Source organism: Lissotriton vulgaris, unplaced genomic scaffold (assembly GCF_964263255.1).
Source record: "Lissotriton vulgaris unplaced genomic scaffold, aLisVul1.2 SCAFFOLD_728, whole genome shotgun sequence".
In the NCBI taxonomy this organism is placed as follows: domain Eukaryota; kingdom Metazoa; phylum Chordata; class Amphibia; order Caudata; family Salamandridae; genus Lissotriton; species Lissotriton vulgaris.
The window spans coordinates 797,886-812,231 of record NW_028248620.1 but is presented as its reverse complement, the minus strand read 5'-3'; the positions used below and the strand labels follow the sequence as shown (position 1 = coordinate 812,231).

The following is a 14,346-nucleotide window of genomic DNA, read 5'->3' as shown; positions in this document are numbered from 1 at the left end:
TTGAAGCTTAACACCTCCAAATGTCACAAGATTCATTAAAACTGCTGCCTGGAGGCTGGGGGTAGGCCCAAGGCCTTGCAGACCTTTCCCTGTAACTGTAAAGGGGTTAAATACACTCTGTGGTGTCTGAGATGTGTTGGTTATTCACACATCCAGGCAGGGGTGATACCTGAAATCTTACCCTGCGCGGAGCTCCATAACCCTGGGTAGAAGGGACAACTTCATCCCCTTGAAGCTTAACACCTCCAAATGTCACAAGATTCATCAAAACTGGTGCCTGGTTGCTGGAAGTAGGCCCAAGGCCTTGCAGGACTTTTCCTGTAACTGCAAAGTAGTTAAATACACTTTGCTGAGTATTTGAAGTGCTTTGTTTTCAAACATCCAGCTATGGGTGAAATCTGGAATCTTACCCTGCGCAGAGCTCCATAACCCTGGGCAAAAGGTACAACTTCATCCCCTTGAAGCTTAACACCTCCAAATGTCACAAGATTCATTAAAACTGCTGCCTGGAGGCTGGAGGTAGGCCCAAGGCCTTGCAGACCTTTCCCTGTAACTGTAAAGGGGTTAAATACACTCTGTGGTGTCTGAGATGTGTTGGTTATTCACACATCCAGGCAGGGGTGATACCTGAAATCTTACCCTGCGCGGAGCTCCATAACCCTGGGTAGAAGGGACAACTTCATCCCCTTGAAGCTTAACACCTCCAAATGTCACAAGATTCATCAAAACTGGTGCCTGGTTGCTGGAAGTAGGCCCAAGGCCTTGCAGGACTTTTCCTGTAACTGCAAAGTAGTTAAATACACTTTGCTGAGTATTTGAAGTGCTTTGTTTTCAAACATCCAGCTATGGGTGAAATCTGGAATCTTACCCTGCGCAGAGCTCCATAACCCTGGGCAAAAGGTACAACTTCATCCCCTTGAAGCTTAACACCTCCAAATGTCACAAGATTCATTAAAACTGCTGCCTGGAGGCTAGAGGTAAGCCCAAGGCCTTGCAGACCTTTCCCTGTAACTGTAAAGGGGATAAATACACTTTGTGGTGTCAGTAATGTGTTGGTTATTCACACATCCAGCTAGAGGTGACATCTGAAATCTTACCCTGCGCGGAGCTCCATAACCCTGGGTAGAAGGTACAACTTCATCCCCTTGAAGCTTAACACCTCCAAATGTCACAAGATTCATCAAAACTGGTGCCTGGATGCTGGAAGTAGTCCCAATGCCTTGCAGGACTTTTCCTGTAACTGCAAAGTAGTTAAATACACTTTGCTGAGTATATGAAGTGCTTTGTTTTCAAACCTCCAGCTAGGGGTGTAATCTGGAATCTTACCCTGCGCGGAGCTCCACAACCCTGGGTAGAAGGTACAACTTCATCCCCTTGAAGCTTAACACCTCCAAATGTCGCAAGATTCACTAAAACTGCTGCCTGGAGACTAGAGGTAGGCCCAAGGCCTTGCAGACCTTTCCCTGTAACTGTAAAGGGGTTAAATACACTCTGTGGTGTCTGAGATGTGTTGGTTATTCACACATCCAGGCAGGGGTGATACCTGAAATCTTACCCTGCGCGGAGCTCCATAACCCTGGGTAGAAGGTACAACTTCATACCCTTTGAAAGTTAACACCTCCAAATGTCACAAGTATCAGTAAAACTGGTGCCTGGATGCTGTAAGTAGGCCCAAGGCCTTGCAGGCCTTTTCCTGGAACTGCAGATGAGTTAATTACACTTTGCTGAGTATATGAAGTGCTTGGTTTTCAAACCTCCAGCTAGGGGTGTAATCTGGAATCTTACCCTGCGCGGAGCTCCACAACCCTGGGTAGAAGGTACAACTTCATCCCCTTGAAGCTTAACACCTCCAAATGTCTCAAGATTCATCAAAACTGGTGCCTGGATGCTGGAAGTAGTCCCAATGCCTTGCAGGACTTTTCCTGTAACTGTAAAGGGGTTAAATACACTTTGTGGTGTCTGTAATGTGTTGGTTATTCACACATCCAGCTAGGAGTGACATCTGAAATCTTACCCTGCGCGGAGCTCCATAACCCTGGGTAGAAGGTACAACTTCATCCCCTTGAAGCTTAACACCTCCAAATGTCACAAGATTCATCAAAACTGGTGCCTGGATGCTGTAAGTAGGCCCAAGGCCTGGCAGGCCTTTTCCTGGGACTGCAAAGGAGTTCAATACACTTTGCCGAGTTTGTTAAGTGTTTTGTTTCAACACCTCCAGCTAGGGGTGACATCTGAAATCTTACCCTGCGCGGAGCTCCATAACCCTGGGTAGAAGGTACAACTTCATACCCTTTGAAGGTTAACACCTCCAAATGTCACAAGTATCAGTAAAACTGGTGCCTGGATGCTGGAGGTGGGCCCAAGGCCTTGCAGGCCTTTTCCTGGAACTGCAAAGGAGTTAAATACACTTTGTGGTGTCTGTAATGTGTTGGTTATTCACACATCCAGCTAGGGGTGACATCTGAAATCTTACCCTGCGCGGAGCTCCATAACCCTGGGTAGAAGGGACAACTTCATCCCCTTGAAGCTAATCACCTCCAAATGTCACAAGATTCATCAAAACTGGTGCCTGGATGCTGGAAGTAGGCCCAAGGCCTTGCAGGCCTTTTCCTGTAACTGCAAAGTAGTTAAATACACTTTGCTGAGTATTTGAGGTGCTTTGTTTTCAAACCTCCAGCTAGGGGTGTAATCTGGAATCTTACCCTGCGCGGAGCTCCATAACCCTGGGTAGAAGGTACAACTTCATCCCCTTGAAGCTTAACACCTCCAAATGTCACAAGATCCATCAAAACTGGAGCCTGGATGCTGGAAGTAGTCCCAATGCCTTGCAGGACTTTTCCTGTAACTGTAAAGGGGTTAAATACACTTTGTGGTGTCTGTAATGTGTTGGTTATTCACACATCCAGCTAGGGGTGACATCTGAAATCTTACCCTGCGCGGAGCTCCAAAACCCTGGGTAGAAGGGACAACTTCATCCCCTTGAAGCTTAACACCTCCAAATGTCACAAGATTCATCAAAACTGGTGCCTGGTTGCTGGAAGTAGGCCCAAGGCCTTGCAGGCCTTTTCCTGTAACTGCAAAGTAGTTAAATACACTTTGCTGAGTGTGTGAAGTGCTTTGTTTTCAAACATCCAGCTATGGGTGAAATCTGGAATCTTACCCTGCGCAGAGCTCCATAACCCTGGGTAGAAGGTACAACTTTATCCCCTTGAAGCTTAACATCTCCAAATGTCACAAGATTCATTAAAACTGCTGCCTGGAGGCTGGAGGTAGGCCCAAGGCCTTGTAGACCTTTCCCTGTAACTGTACAGGGGTTAAATACACCTTGTGGTGTCTGTAATGTGTTGGTTATTCACGCATCCAGCTAGGGGTGACATCTGAAATCTTACCCTGCGCGGAGCTCCATAACTCTGGGTAGAAGGGACAACTTTATCCCCTTGAAGCTTAACTCCTCCAAATGTCACAAGATTCATCAAAACTGGTGCCTGGTTGCTGGAAGTAGGCCCAAGGCCTTGCAGGCCTTTTCCTGTAACTGCAAAGTAGTTAAATACACTTTGCTGAGTATGTGAAGTGCTTTGTTTTCAAACATCCAGCTAGGGGTGAAATCTGGAATCTTACCCTGCGCGGAGCTCCAAAACCCTGGGTAGAAGGGACAACTTCATCCCCTTGAAGCTTAACACCTCCAAATGTCACAAGATTCATCAAAACTGGTGCCTGGTTGCTGGAAGTAGGCCCAAGGCCTTGCAGGCCTTTTCCTGTAACTGCAAAGTAGTTAAATACACTTTGCTGAGTGTGTGAAGTGCTTTGTTTTCAAACATCCAGCTATGGGTGAAATCTGGAATCTTACCCTGCGCAGAGCTCCATAACCCTGGGTAGAAGGTACAACTTTATCCCCTTGAAGCTTAACATCTCCAAATGTCACAAGATTCATTAAAACTGCTGCCTGGAGGCTGGAGGTAGGCCCAAGGCCTTGTAGACCTTTCCCTGTAACTGTACAGGGGTTAAATACACCTTGTGGTGTCTGTAATGTGTTGGTTATTCACGCATCCAGCTAGGGGTGACATCTGAAATCTTACCCTGCGCGGAGCTCCATAACTCTGGGTAGAAGGGACAACTTTATCCCCTTGAAGCTTAACTCCTCCAAATGTCACAAGATTCATCAAAACTGGTGCCTGGTTGCTGGAAGTAGGCCCAAGGCCTTGCAGGCCTTTTCCTGTAACTGCAAAGTAGTTAAATACACTTTGCTGAGTATGTGAAGTGCTTTGTTTTCAAACATCCAGCTAGGGGTGAAATCTGGAATCTTACCCTGCGCGGAGCTCCATAACCCTGGGTAGAAGGTACAACCTCATCCCCTTGAAGCTTAACACCTCCAAATGTCACAAGATTCATTAAAACTGCTGCCTGGAGGCTGGAGGTATGCCCAGGGCCTTGCAGACCTTTCCCTGTAACTGTAAAGGGGTTAAATACACTTTGTGGTGTCTGTAATGTGTTGGTTATTCACACATCCAGCTAGGGGTGACATCTGAAATCTTACCCTGCGCGGAGCTCCATAACCCTGGGTAGAAGGGACAACTTCATCCCCTTGAAGCTTAACACCTCCAAATGTCACAAGATTCATCAAAACTGGTGCCTGGATGCTGTAAGTAGGCCCAAGGCCTGGCAGGCCTTTTCCTGGGACTGCAAAGGAGTTCAATACACTTTGCCGAGTTTGTTAAGTGTTTTGTTTCAACACCTCCAGCTAGGGGTGACATCTGAAATCTTACCCTGCGCGGAGCTCCATAACCCTGGGTAGAAGGTACAACTTCATACCCTTTGAAGGTTAACACCTCCTAATGTCACAAGTATCAGTAAAACTGGTGCCTGGATGCTGGAGGTGGGCCCAAGGCCTTGCAGGCCTTTTCCTGGAACTGCAAAGGAGTTAAATACACTTTGTGGTGTCTGTAATGTGTTGGTTATTCACACATCCAGCTAGGGGTGACATCTGAAATCTTACCCTGCGCGGAGCTCCATAACCCTGGGTAGAAGGTACAACTTCATCCCCTTGAAGCTTAACACCTCCAAATGTCACAAGATTCATCAAAACTGGTGCCTGGTTGCTGGAAGTAGGCCCAAGGCCTTGCAGGACTTTTCCTGTAACTGCAAAGTAGTTAAATACACTTTGCTGAGTATTTGAAGTGCTTTGTTTTCAAACATCCAGCTATGGGTGAAATCTGGAATCTTACCCTGCGCAGAGCTCCATAACCCTGGGCAAAAGGTACAACTTCATCCCCTTGAAGCTTAACACCTCCAAATGTCACAAGATTCATTAAAACTGCTGCCTGGAGGCTAGAGGTAAGCCCAAGGCCTTGCAGACCTTTCCCTGTAACTGTAAAGGGGATAAATACACTTTGTGGTGTCAGTAATGTGTTGGTTATTCACACATCCAGCTAGAGGTGACATCTGAAATCTTACCCTGCGCGGAGCTCCATAACCCTGGGTAGAAGGTACAACTTCATCCCCTTGAAGCTTAACACCTCCAAATGTCACAAGATTCATCAAAACTGGTGCCTGGATGCTGGAAGTAGTCCCAATGCCTTGCAGGACTTTTCCTGTAACTGCAAAGTAGTTAAATACACTTTGCTGAGTATATGAAGTGCTTTGTTTTCAAACCTCCAGCTAGGGGTGTAATCTGGAATCTTACCCTGCGCGGAGCTCCACAACCCTGGGTAGAAGGTACAACTTCATCCCCTTGAAGCTTAACACCTCCAAATGTCGCAAGATTCACTAAAACTGCTGCCTGGAGACTAGAGGTAGGCCCAAGGCCTTGCAGACCTTTCCCTGTAACTGTAAAGGGGTTAAATACACTCTGTGGTGTCTGAGATGTGTTGGTTATTCACACATCCAGGCAGGGGTGATACCTGAAATCTTACCCTGCGCGGAGCTCCATAACCCTGGGTAGAAGGTACAACTTCATACCCTTTGAAAGTTAACACCTCCAAATGTCACAAGTATCAGTAAAACTGGTGCCTGGATGCTGTAAGTAGGCCCAAGGCCTTGCAGGCCTTTTCCTGGAACTGCAGATGAGTTAATTACACTTTGCTGAGTATATGAAGTGCTTGGTTTTCAAACCTCCAGCTAGGGGTGTAATCTGGAATCTTACCCTGCGCGGAGCTCCACAACCCTGGGTAGAAGGTACAACTTCATCCCCTTGAAGCTTAACACCTCCAAATGTCTCAAGATTCATCAAAACTGGTGCCTGGATGCTGGAAGTAGCCCCAAGGCCTTGCAGGACTTTTCCTGTAACTGCAAAGTAGTTAAATACACTTTGCTGAGTATTTGAAGTGCTTTGTTTTCAAACATCCAGCTATGGGTGAAATCTGGAATCTTACCCTGCGCAGAGCTCCATAACCCTGGGCAAAAGGTACAACTTCATCCCCTTGAAGCTTAACACCTCCAAATGTCACAAGATTCATTAAAACTGCTGCCTGGAGGCTAGAGGTAAGCCCAAGGCCTTGCAGACCTTTCCCTGTAACTGTAAAGGGGATAAATACACTTTGTGGTGTCTGTAATGTGTTGGTTATTCACACATCCAGCTAGGGGTGACATCTGAAATCTTACCCTGCGCGGAGCTCCAAAACCCTGGGTAGAAGGGACAACTTCATCCCCTTGAAGCTTAACACCTCCAAATGTCACAAGATTCATCAAAACTGGTGCCTGGTTGCTGGAAGTAGCCCCAAGGCCTTGCAGGACTTTTCCTGTAACTGCAAAGTAGTTAAATACACTTTGCTGAGTATTTGAAGTGCTTTGTTTTCAAACATCCAGCTATGGGTGAAATCTGGAATCTTACCCTGCGCAGAGCTCCATAACCCTGGGCAAAAGGTACAACTTCATCCCCTTGAAGCTTAACACCTCCAAATGTCACAAGATTCATTAAAACTGCTGCCTGGAGGCTAGAGGTAAGCCCAAGGCCTTGCAGACCTTTCCCTGTAACTGTAAAGGGGATAAATACACTTTGTGGTGTCAGTAATGTGTTGGTTATTCACACATCCAGCTAGAGGTGACATCTGAAATCTTACCCTGCGCGGAGCTCCATAACCCTGGGTAGAAGGTACAACTTCATCCCCTTGAAGCTTAACACCTCCAAATGTCACAAGATTCATCAAAACTGGTGCCTGGATGCTGGAAGTAGTCCCAATGCCTTGCAGGACTTTTCCTGTAACTGCAAAGTAGTTAAATACACTTTGCTGAGTATATGAAGTGCTTTGTTTTCAAACCTCCAGCTAGGGGTGTAATCTCGAATCTTACCCTGCGCGGAGCTCCATAACCCTGGGTAGAAGGTACAACTTCATCCCCTTGAAGCTTAACACCTCCAAATGTCACAAGATTCAGTAAAACTGGTGCCTGGATGCTGTAAGTAGGCCCAAGGCCTTGCAGGCCTTTTCCTGGAACTGCAGAGGAGTTAAATACACTTTGTTGAGTATATGAAGTGCTTTGTTTTCAAACCTCCAGCTAGGGGTGTAATCTCGAATCTTACCCTGCGCGGAGCTCCATAACCCTGGGTAGAAGGTACAACTTCATCCCCTTGAAGCTTAACACCTCCTAATGTCACAAGATTCATTAAAACTGCTGCCGGGAGGCTGGAGGTAGGCCCAAGGCCTTGCAGACCTTTCCCTGTAACTGTACAGGGGTTAAATACACTCTGTTGTGTATGTGATTTGTTGGGTTTTCACACATCTAGGCAGGCAAGCATCACAAAAACAGGTGGCTGGAGACAGGCCCAAGGCCTTGTCCTGATGCTATAAAGGGGTGAAATACACTTTGACCATGTAAAGTGTTTTCTTATCAAACCTCCAGCCAGGGGTATAACCCGAAATCTTACCCTGCGCGGAGCTCCATAGCCAAGGTTAGTAGGAGCAACTGTATCCCTTTGAAGATGAACTCAACCAAATGTTACAATTATCACTAAACAGGCCCACAGCCTTGTGCTGATACTGTAACAGGGGTGAATCTCACCCTGCGCGGAGCTCCATAGCCCTGTGTAGAAATAGCCACTTTGTGCCTGCAGGCTAGAAATGGGCTTGGGACACTGAAGGCTAGAATCTGATAATGTAAAATACCTTTTGAATGAAGGTATTTTTTTTTTGGCAGACCTCCAGCTAAGGGGGAAAACCGGAAATGTTACCCGAATCGGAGCTCACCAGCCCTGGGTAGGAAAAGTGACTTTGTCCCCTTGAACCTAAAGAGTTGGTATAAAATCAATTTAAAAAAAAAAGTGTATATATAGTTTTTTTTTGCTTACCTCCAGCTAAGGGGGAAAACCGGAAATGTTACCCGAATCGGAGCTCCATAGCCTCGGGTAGAAACAGTGACTTTGTCCCCTTGAACCTAGAGAGTTAAAAAAAAAAAAAAAATGTTTATATATAGTAAAAAAAATACAATACAATAGAAATATGTGTTTGTAGGTTTTTTTTTTTTTTTTTTGGGCCGACCTCCAGCTAAGGGGGGAAACCGGAAATGTTACCCGAATCGGAGCTCACCAGCCCTGGGTAGGAAAAGTGACTTTGTCCCCTTGAACCTGAAGAGTTAGTATACAATGAATTAAACAAAAAAAATTGTATATATCGTTTTTTTTTCTGTTTTGCTTACCTCCAGCAAGGGGGAAAACCGAAAATTTTACCCGAATCGGAGCTCCCCAGCCCTGGGTAGAAGTAGTGCCATTGTCCCCTTGAACCAAACTGTCCACACAGAAAAAAACTGAAACGGGTGCTTAAAGACCCACAGGGACCCGTAAACGGTCATGCTGGTTCGCCGCAAGAATCAGGATGCCACAGCCTCTTCCTATGGGCCTGCATGGGAACTCGACTTCATCGACCATTAAGCCCCCACGCAGTGGGGGCTTACAGAGCCTGGGCAGGAGACAAAGTTGGAGTTAGCGCGGCCGTTCCGCCGCCCGGCCATCTGGTCGCCAGGCTCACTGGGCCATCTGGTCACTGCACAACGGTGCGACCAGATGGCCCACTGAGCCATGCGACCAGATGGCCGATCGGCGGAACCGCCGCGTTAACTCCAACTTTGTCTCCCGCTCTGGTGCTGTAACCCCCCACTACGTGGGGGCTTAATAGTCGGCATAGGTCCCCCAGTCCAGGCCTCCAAGACGGCGGGCCCCTGGGCAGGGCTAAACCTGCCTTATCTCCCGAGTTTCGTCGCCCCAGGATAACGGGACCCTGGGGCGGTCTACACACGCCTTAGGTCCCCAGTCCAGGGCTCCATGACGGTGGGCCCCTGAACCGGGCTGAACCCGCCTTAGGTTACCAGTTCAGGGCTCCATGGTGGCGGTCCCCGGGGCCGGGCTAAGCACGCCTTATCTCTCCGGTTTCGGGGCCAAGGACAACGGGACCCTGGGGCGGGCTAAACACGCCTTATGGTCCCCAGTCCAGGGCTCCATGATGGCGGGCCCCTGGGCAGGGATAAACACGCCTTAGGTCCCCAGTCCAGGGCTCCATGATGGCGGAGCCCTGTGCCGTGCTAAACCTGCCTTATCTACCCAGTTTCGGGCCTCAGGATAAAGAGACCCTGGGGCGGGCTACACACGCCTTAGGTCCCCAGTCCATGGCTCCATGATGTAGGTCCCCTGAACCCGCCTTAGGTTACCAGTTTAGGGCTCTACGGTGGCGGACCCTGGGCCGGGCTGAACCCGCCTTCCCGAGCAGAGTGGCTGCGGAGCAAATCCCCGGGTTCCCTCCATCCTCCCCTCCCGACCGAGTGGGGGCCTAGATAGGAGCCCTGCGCTGCGGGAATAATAGTTCATAGACCCAGCTCTCACAAGACATGGTGGTCGGCTCTTAAAAGAGCCTTTGGGTTGTTTTGTCTTTTTTTTCCGTGGGCAAGTCGAGTGTTTAACCGCCGAATCCGTAGAGGGTGCGGCCCTGGCGCTTCAGGGCATAGACCACATCCATGGCGGTGACGGTCTTCCTCTTGGCGTGCTCGGTGTAGGTGACGGCGTCCCGGATCACGTTCTCCAGGAAAACCTTCAGCACTCCGCGGGTCTCCTCGTAGATGAGGCCGGAGATGCGCTTGACTCCGCCACGGCGCGCCAGGCGGCGAATGGCCGGCTTGGTGATGCCCTGGATGTTGTCCCGGAGCACCTTGCGGTGCCTCTTGGCGCCGCCTTTGCCGAGCCCCTTCCCTCCTTTGCCGCGTCCAGACATGTTCTCCTCTCGGTGCTGTGAGCAGAAGTGATAGCTCAAGCCCCGCACCGGCTCGTTATATGGAGGAGAAGCGGACCTGCGCGGGAGCTCCAAGTGCCCGCCCCTGTGTGGCGGGAGAGCCCGGCCCCGGCCCGCCCTCTGCAGGGAGCGGGGGCTGGAGAGGCCGTTGCCGTTTGAAAAAGAGCGGGCTCCCAGCCCGCCTTTGTTATGGCGGGCTGGCTCAGCAGCTGCCGCCAGTGCACAGATCACAGTGAAACACACGCACACGCCTCCCTTCCCGGCCCCCACTTGTGACCGCAGCCCGCCTAAACCTCTCGTTCCGTGCCCCTGCCAAGATGAACCGAAGCCTCGGACATGTTTCAATGGAGCCCACACCGGCTCCACCCCGCTGTGTGACACCGCCTGCAACCCCGTAACACCGTCCACGTCTCGCGCCCAAGGCACCTCCCTTCCCGGCCCCCACTTGTGACCGCAGCCCGCCTAACCCTCTCGTTCGGTGCCCCCTCCCAATATGAACCGAAGCCTCGGACTTGTTTCAATGGAGCCCTACACCGGCACCACCCCGCTGTGTGACACCGCCTGCAACCCCGTAACACTGTCCAAGTCTCGCGCCCAAGGCACCCCTTTTCCCGGCCCCCACTTGTGACCGCGGCCCGCCTAACCCTCTCGTTCCGTGCCCCTCCCAATATGAACAGATGCTTAGGACATGTTTCAATGGAGCCCACACCGGCTCCTCCCCGCTGTGTGTGACTGCCTGCAACCCCGTAACACTGTCCACGTCTCGAGCCCAAGGCACCTCTCTTCCCGGCCCCTACTTGTGACCGCGGCCCGCCTAACCCTCTCTTTCGGCGCCCCCTCCCAATATGAACAGAAGCCTCGGACATGTTTAATGGAGCCCAACACACGTTAAAGGCCTCACCGGCACCACCCCGCTGTGTCTGGCCGCCTGCAATCCCGTAACGGTCCCCATCTCGCGCCCGGTTGTGTCGTCTGCCCCAAAAAGATGCCAAATAAATATAGGATTTTTATTAGAAAAAACATTATGGATATCGGACTCGAAGCTGGGCTTTGGGGACGGGGGCAACATTTATATGCAGGGCCGAGGGCTTGGAGTGTGTCCCACCTATGAAGCGACGGCGCGGGCGCTGCCGCATCTATGAAGCCGCCAGAGTAACACCTCGGCACGGATACGCTCTTTGATGGAGTCTGTGGATGGCCCTGAAAAGAGCCTTTGTGTTTAGGGTGTATTTCCACGGGGGTCTGCGGGCCTTTACTTGCTTGCTTTGCCCTGTGCCTTGTGGCTCTCGGTTTTCTTGGGCAGCAGCACGGCCTGGATGTTGGGCAGGACTCCTCCCTGGGCGATGGTGACTCGGCCCAGCAGCTTGTTCAGCTCCTCGTCGTTGCGGATGGCCAGCTGGAGGTGTCTGGGGATGATGCGGGTCTTCTTGTTGTCCCGGGCGGCGTTGCCAGCCAGCTCCAGGATCTCTGCGGTCAGGTACTCCAGCACTGCAGCCAGATAGACGGGGGCACCGGCGCCCACCCTCTCGGCGTAGCTTCCCTTACGGAGCAGTCTGTGCACACGGCCCACGGGGAACTGGAGCCCGGCTCTGGAAGAGCGTGTCTTGGCCTTGGCGCGGGCCTTTCCTCCCTGCTTTCCGCGTCCAGACATGGCGATCGATGTAAAGTCTCAGTCACACAACAGCGAGAATGATACTGCTCTTTTTGCTGGACTCGGTAATATAAAGACTTCGGGTGCGTCTGATTGGTTGACAGCTAGTCGTTGATAGTACTTCTCATTGGAGGAAGGCGTGCTATGGTTTAGCCAATCAGTGTCCCAGAACCGCATTACAATAGGAAGTGGGGGCCCGGCCTATACCTGCCAATGAGAAGGGAGAGCCGGGAAGAAGCTGCTTTGCACGCCCTGGCTATAAATACAAGTGCGGCCGCCCAAACATGATTTCTCTCGGCTCCACAGCACGCGGTGAAAGATCCTCGACCATGCCTGAACCAGCCAAGTCCGCGCCGGCTCCCAAGAAGGGCTCCAAGAAAGCGCTCTCCAAGCCGCCCAAGAAGGACGGTAAGAAACGCAAGAGGAGCAGGAAGGAAAGCTATGCCATCTACATTTACAAAGTGATGAAGCAGGTGCACCCGGACACCGGCATCTCTTCCAAGGCCATGGGCATCATGAACTCCTTCGTGAACGACATCTTTGAGCGCGTCGCTGCAGAGTCTTCCAAACTGGCTCTCTACAACTCGCGGCGCACCATCACCTCACGGGAGATCCAGACCGCAGTCCGCCTTCTGCTGCCCGGAGAGCTGGCCAAGCACGCCGTGTCGGAGGGCACCAAGGCCGTCACCAAGTACACCAGCGCCAAGTAAGGCTTCCAGGCGCACCCCAACGAACACAACGGCTCTTTTAAGGGCCAACCACTTCCTCCCCTAAGAGCTAATGTAACCCTAGTATGACAGAAGAATATGTGTTTTTATAAGGGTAATGTTGAGCGCAGATAGCGCCGCTCTCCCGGGGTTTGCTGCACACCGAGGGACGATGGAGCAGGCAGCCCGTTTTGCCTCTTTCAATAAACATGTCTATATGAATGAGCCCTCCCTGGGACCACGTGCCACCTATGCACTGTAATGTAACGATGACGTTATATAAACCTGCTGGCAATTCACACAGCTACTCCCGGGCAATTTGCTTTCCATGTTATGGGCGAGCAGCTTTAATGTGTGCCGGTTTAATTAGCGTTGTGTTTGTATTTCCAGACCCAGGGGAACGGCTACAATACGCCCCGGGGCAAACGCTACCGAAATCAGACACATGAACCCCATGTACCGGGAGCCCAGATGCCTCATAGCGCTGGCTTGTGACCAGCGGATCCCTGCCGCCATTAAATGATGGGCACATTGACGAGGTGTTTGTGCACTGTGAAGACGGAAGGCTCTGGTCACCCCCAGAGCCTGTATAAGTTGCCCAGTACTCGTGGTACTCTCAGAACCCGATGTACCGGGAGCACAGATGCCCAAAAGCGGTGGCTTGTGACCCGCGGATCCCTACCACAACCCTCTACCCAAACAACGCTTCAAATGAAGGGCACGTGGAAGAGGTGTTTGTGCACTGTGGACACCGAGTGCTCTGGTTTCCCCAGAAGCGGTATAAGTTGCCCGGTGCTCGTGGTATTCACAGCCCCTCCTCCCTAACCTGTAGGCCATGCCATGGCAGATAAGAGAAGCTCAAAGGTGACAGGGTGGTGGCCCTTAAAAGAGCCGTTGTGGTGGTTGTTCGGGTCGGTCTGTCTCCTTAGGCTCTCTCGCCTCGGATGCGACGGGCCAGCTGGATGTCCTTGGGCATGATGGTCACCCTCTTGGCGTGGATGGCGCACAGGTTGGTGTCCTCGAAGAGCCCGACCAGGTAGGCCTCGCTTGCCTCCTGCAGGGCCATGACGGCGGAGCTCTGGAAGCGCAGATCGGTCTTGAAGTCCTGGGCGATCTCCCTCACCAAGCGCTGGAAGGGCAGCTTGCGGATGAGGAGCTCGGTGGACTTCTGGTAGCGGCGGATCTCGCGGAGAGCCACGGTGCCGGGCCGGTAGCGGTGAGGCTTCTTGACTCCCCCGGTGGCAGGCGCGCTCTTGCGAGCTGCCTTGGTGGCCAGCTGCTTGCGGGGCGCTTTGCCGCCGGTGGACTTGCGGGCTGTCTGCTTGGTGCGGGCCATGGCGGGAGCGGTCTCTCTCAGCGACGAGCGAGGAAGAATGGCGTCTACCGGGGAAAGAGCTCTATTTATGCCCTCACAGACGGAGGGCTGCTCTGGTTGGCTGAAGAGACCGCCCTACGTTCGAAAATAGCCCGCGGTGTACAACGATTGGTTACTGAACGGGAGGCTGCAGCCTAGCTGTCCAATGAGCTGTGGATAAAAGAGAAGCCTCCGGTTGAATGACGTGAGTTGGAGCCGGAGCCGGAGCCCGCGCCTCGGCCAGCCTTTGTCTCCGTGTCCGTCCATCCACTACTAGTCACGCCGACGACTCGACCCCGGTCCCCCGGGAGAGGAGCCCGAGATGTCATAAGCACACTGCCCTTATCACCCTGGAACACTCCCCCGTTACCTGCGCTCGAGTCTGCCCGGGTACAGTGAAAGCACCAACACACACACACACACACGTTT

The 14,346-nt window shown here is 51.6% G+C and overlaps 4 protein-coding genes across 4 annotated transcripts; 1 reads left to right on the top strand and 3 right to left on the bottom strand.

Moving 5' to 3' along the window:
• Positions 1 to 9,837: 9,837 nt before the first annotated feature.
• Positions 9,838 to 10,204, bottom strand: LOC147663965 (histone H4). Its single transcript, XM_086950029.1, has one exon. The coding sequence runs from the start codon at positions 10,185 to 10,187 to the stop codon at positions 9,876 to 9,878; it is 312 nt and encodes a 103-aa protein (XP_086806155.1). The 5' UTR covers positions 10,188 to 10,204; the 3' UTR covers positions 9,838 to 9,875.
• A 1,253-nt stretch (positions 10,205 to 11,457) lies between these two features.
• Positions 11,458 to 11,856, bottom strand: LOC147663964 (histone H2A type 2-C-like). The gene has a single exon (XM_086950113.1). It carries the CDS (start codon positions 11,854 to 11,856, stop codon positions 11,458 to 11,460), a length of 399 nt encoding a protein of 132 aa, XP_086806239.1.
• Positions 11,857 to 12,185: 329 nt separating this feature from the next.
• Positions 12,186 to 12,566, top strand: LOC147663963 (histone H2B 1.2-like). The gene has a single exon (XM_086950112.1). It carries the CDS (start codon positions 12,186 to 12,188, stop codon positions 12,564 to 12,566), a length of 381 nt encoding a protein of 126 aa, XP_086806238.1.
• Positions 12,567 to 13,488: 922 nt separating this feature from the next.
• LOC147663962 (histone H3) lies at positions 13,489 to 13,899 on the bottom strand. Its single transcript, XM_086950111.1, has one exon. It carries the CDS (start codon positions 13,897 to 13,899, stop codon positions 13,489 to 13,491), a length of 411 nt encoding a protein of 136 aa, XP_086806237.1.
• Positions 13,900 to 14,346: the final 447 nt, after the last annotated feature.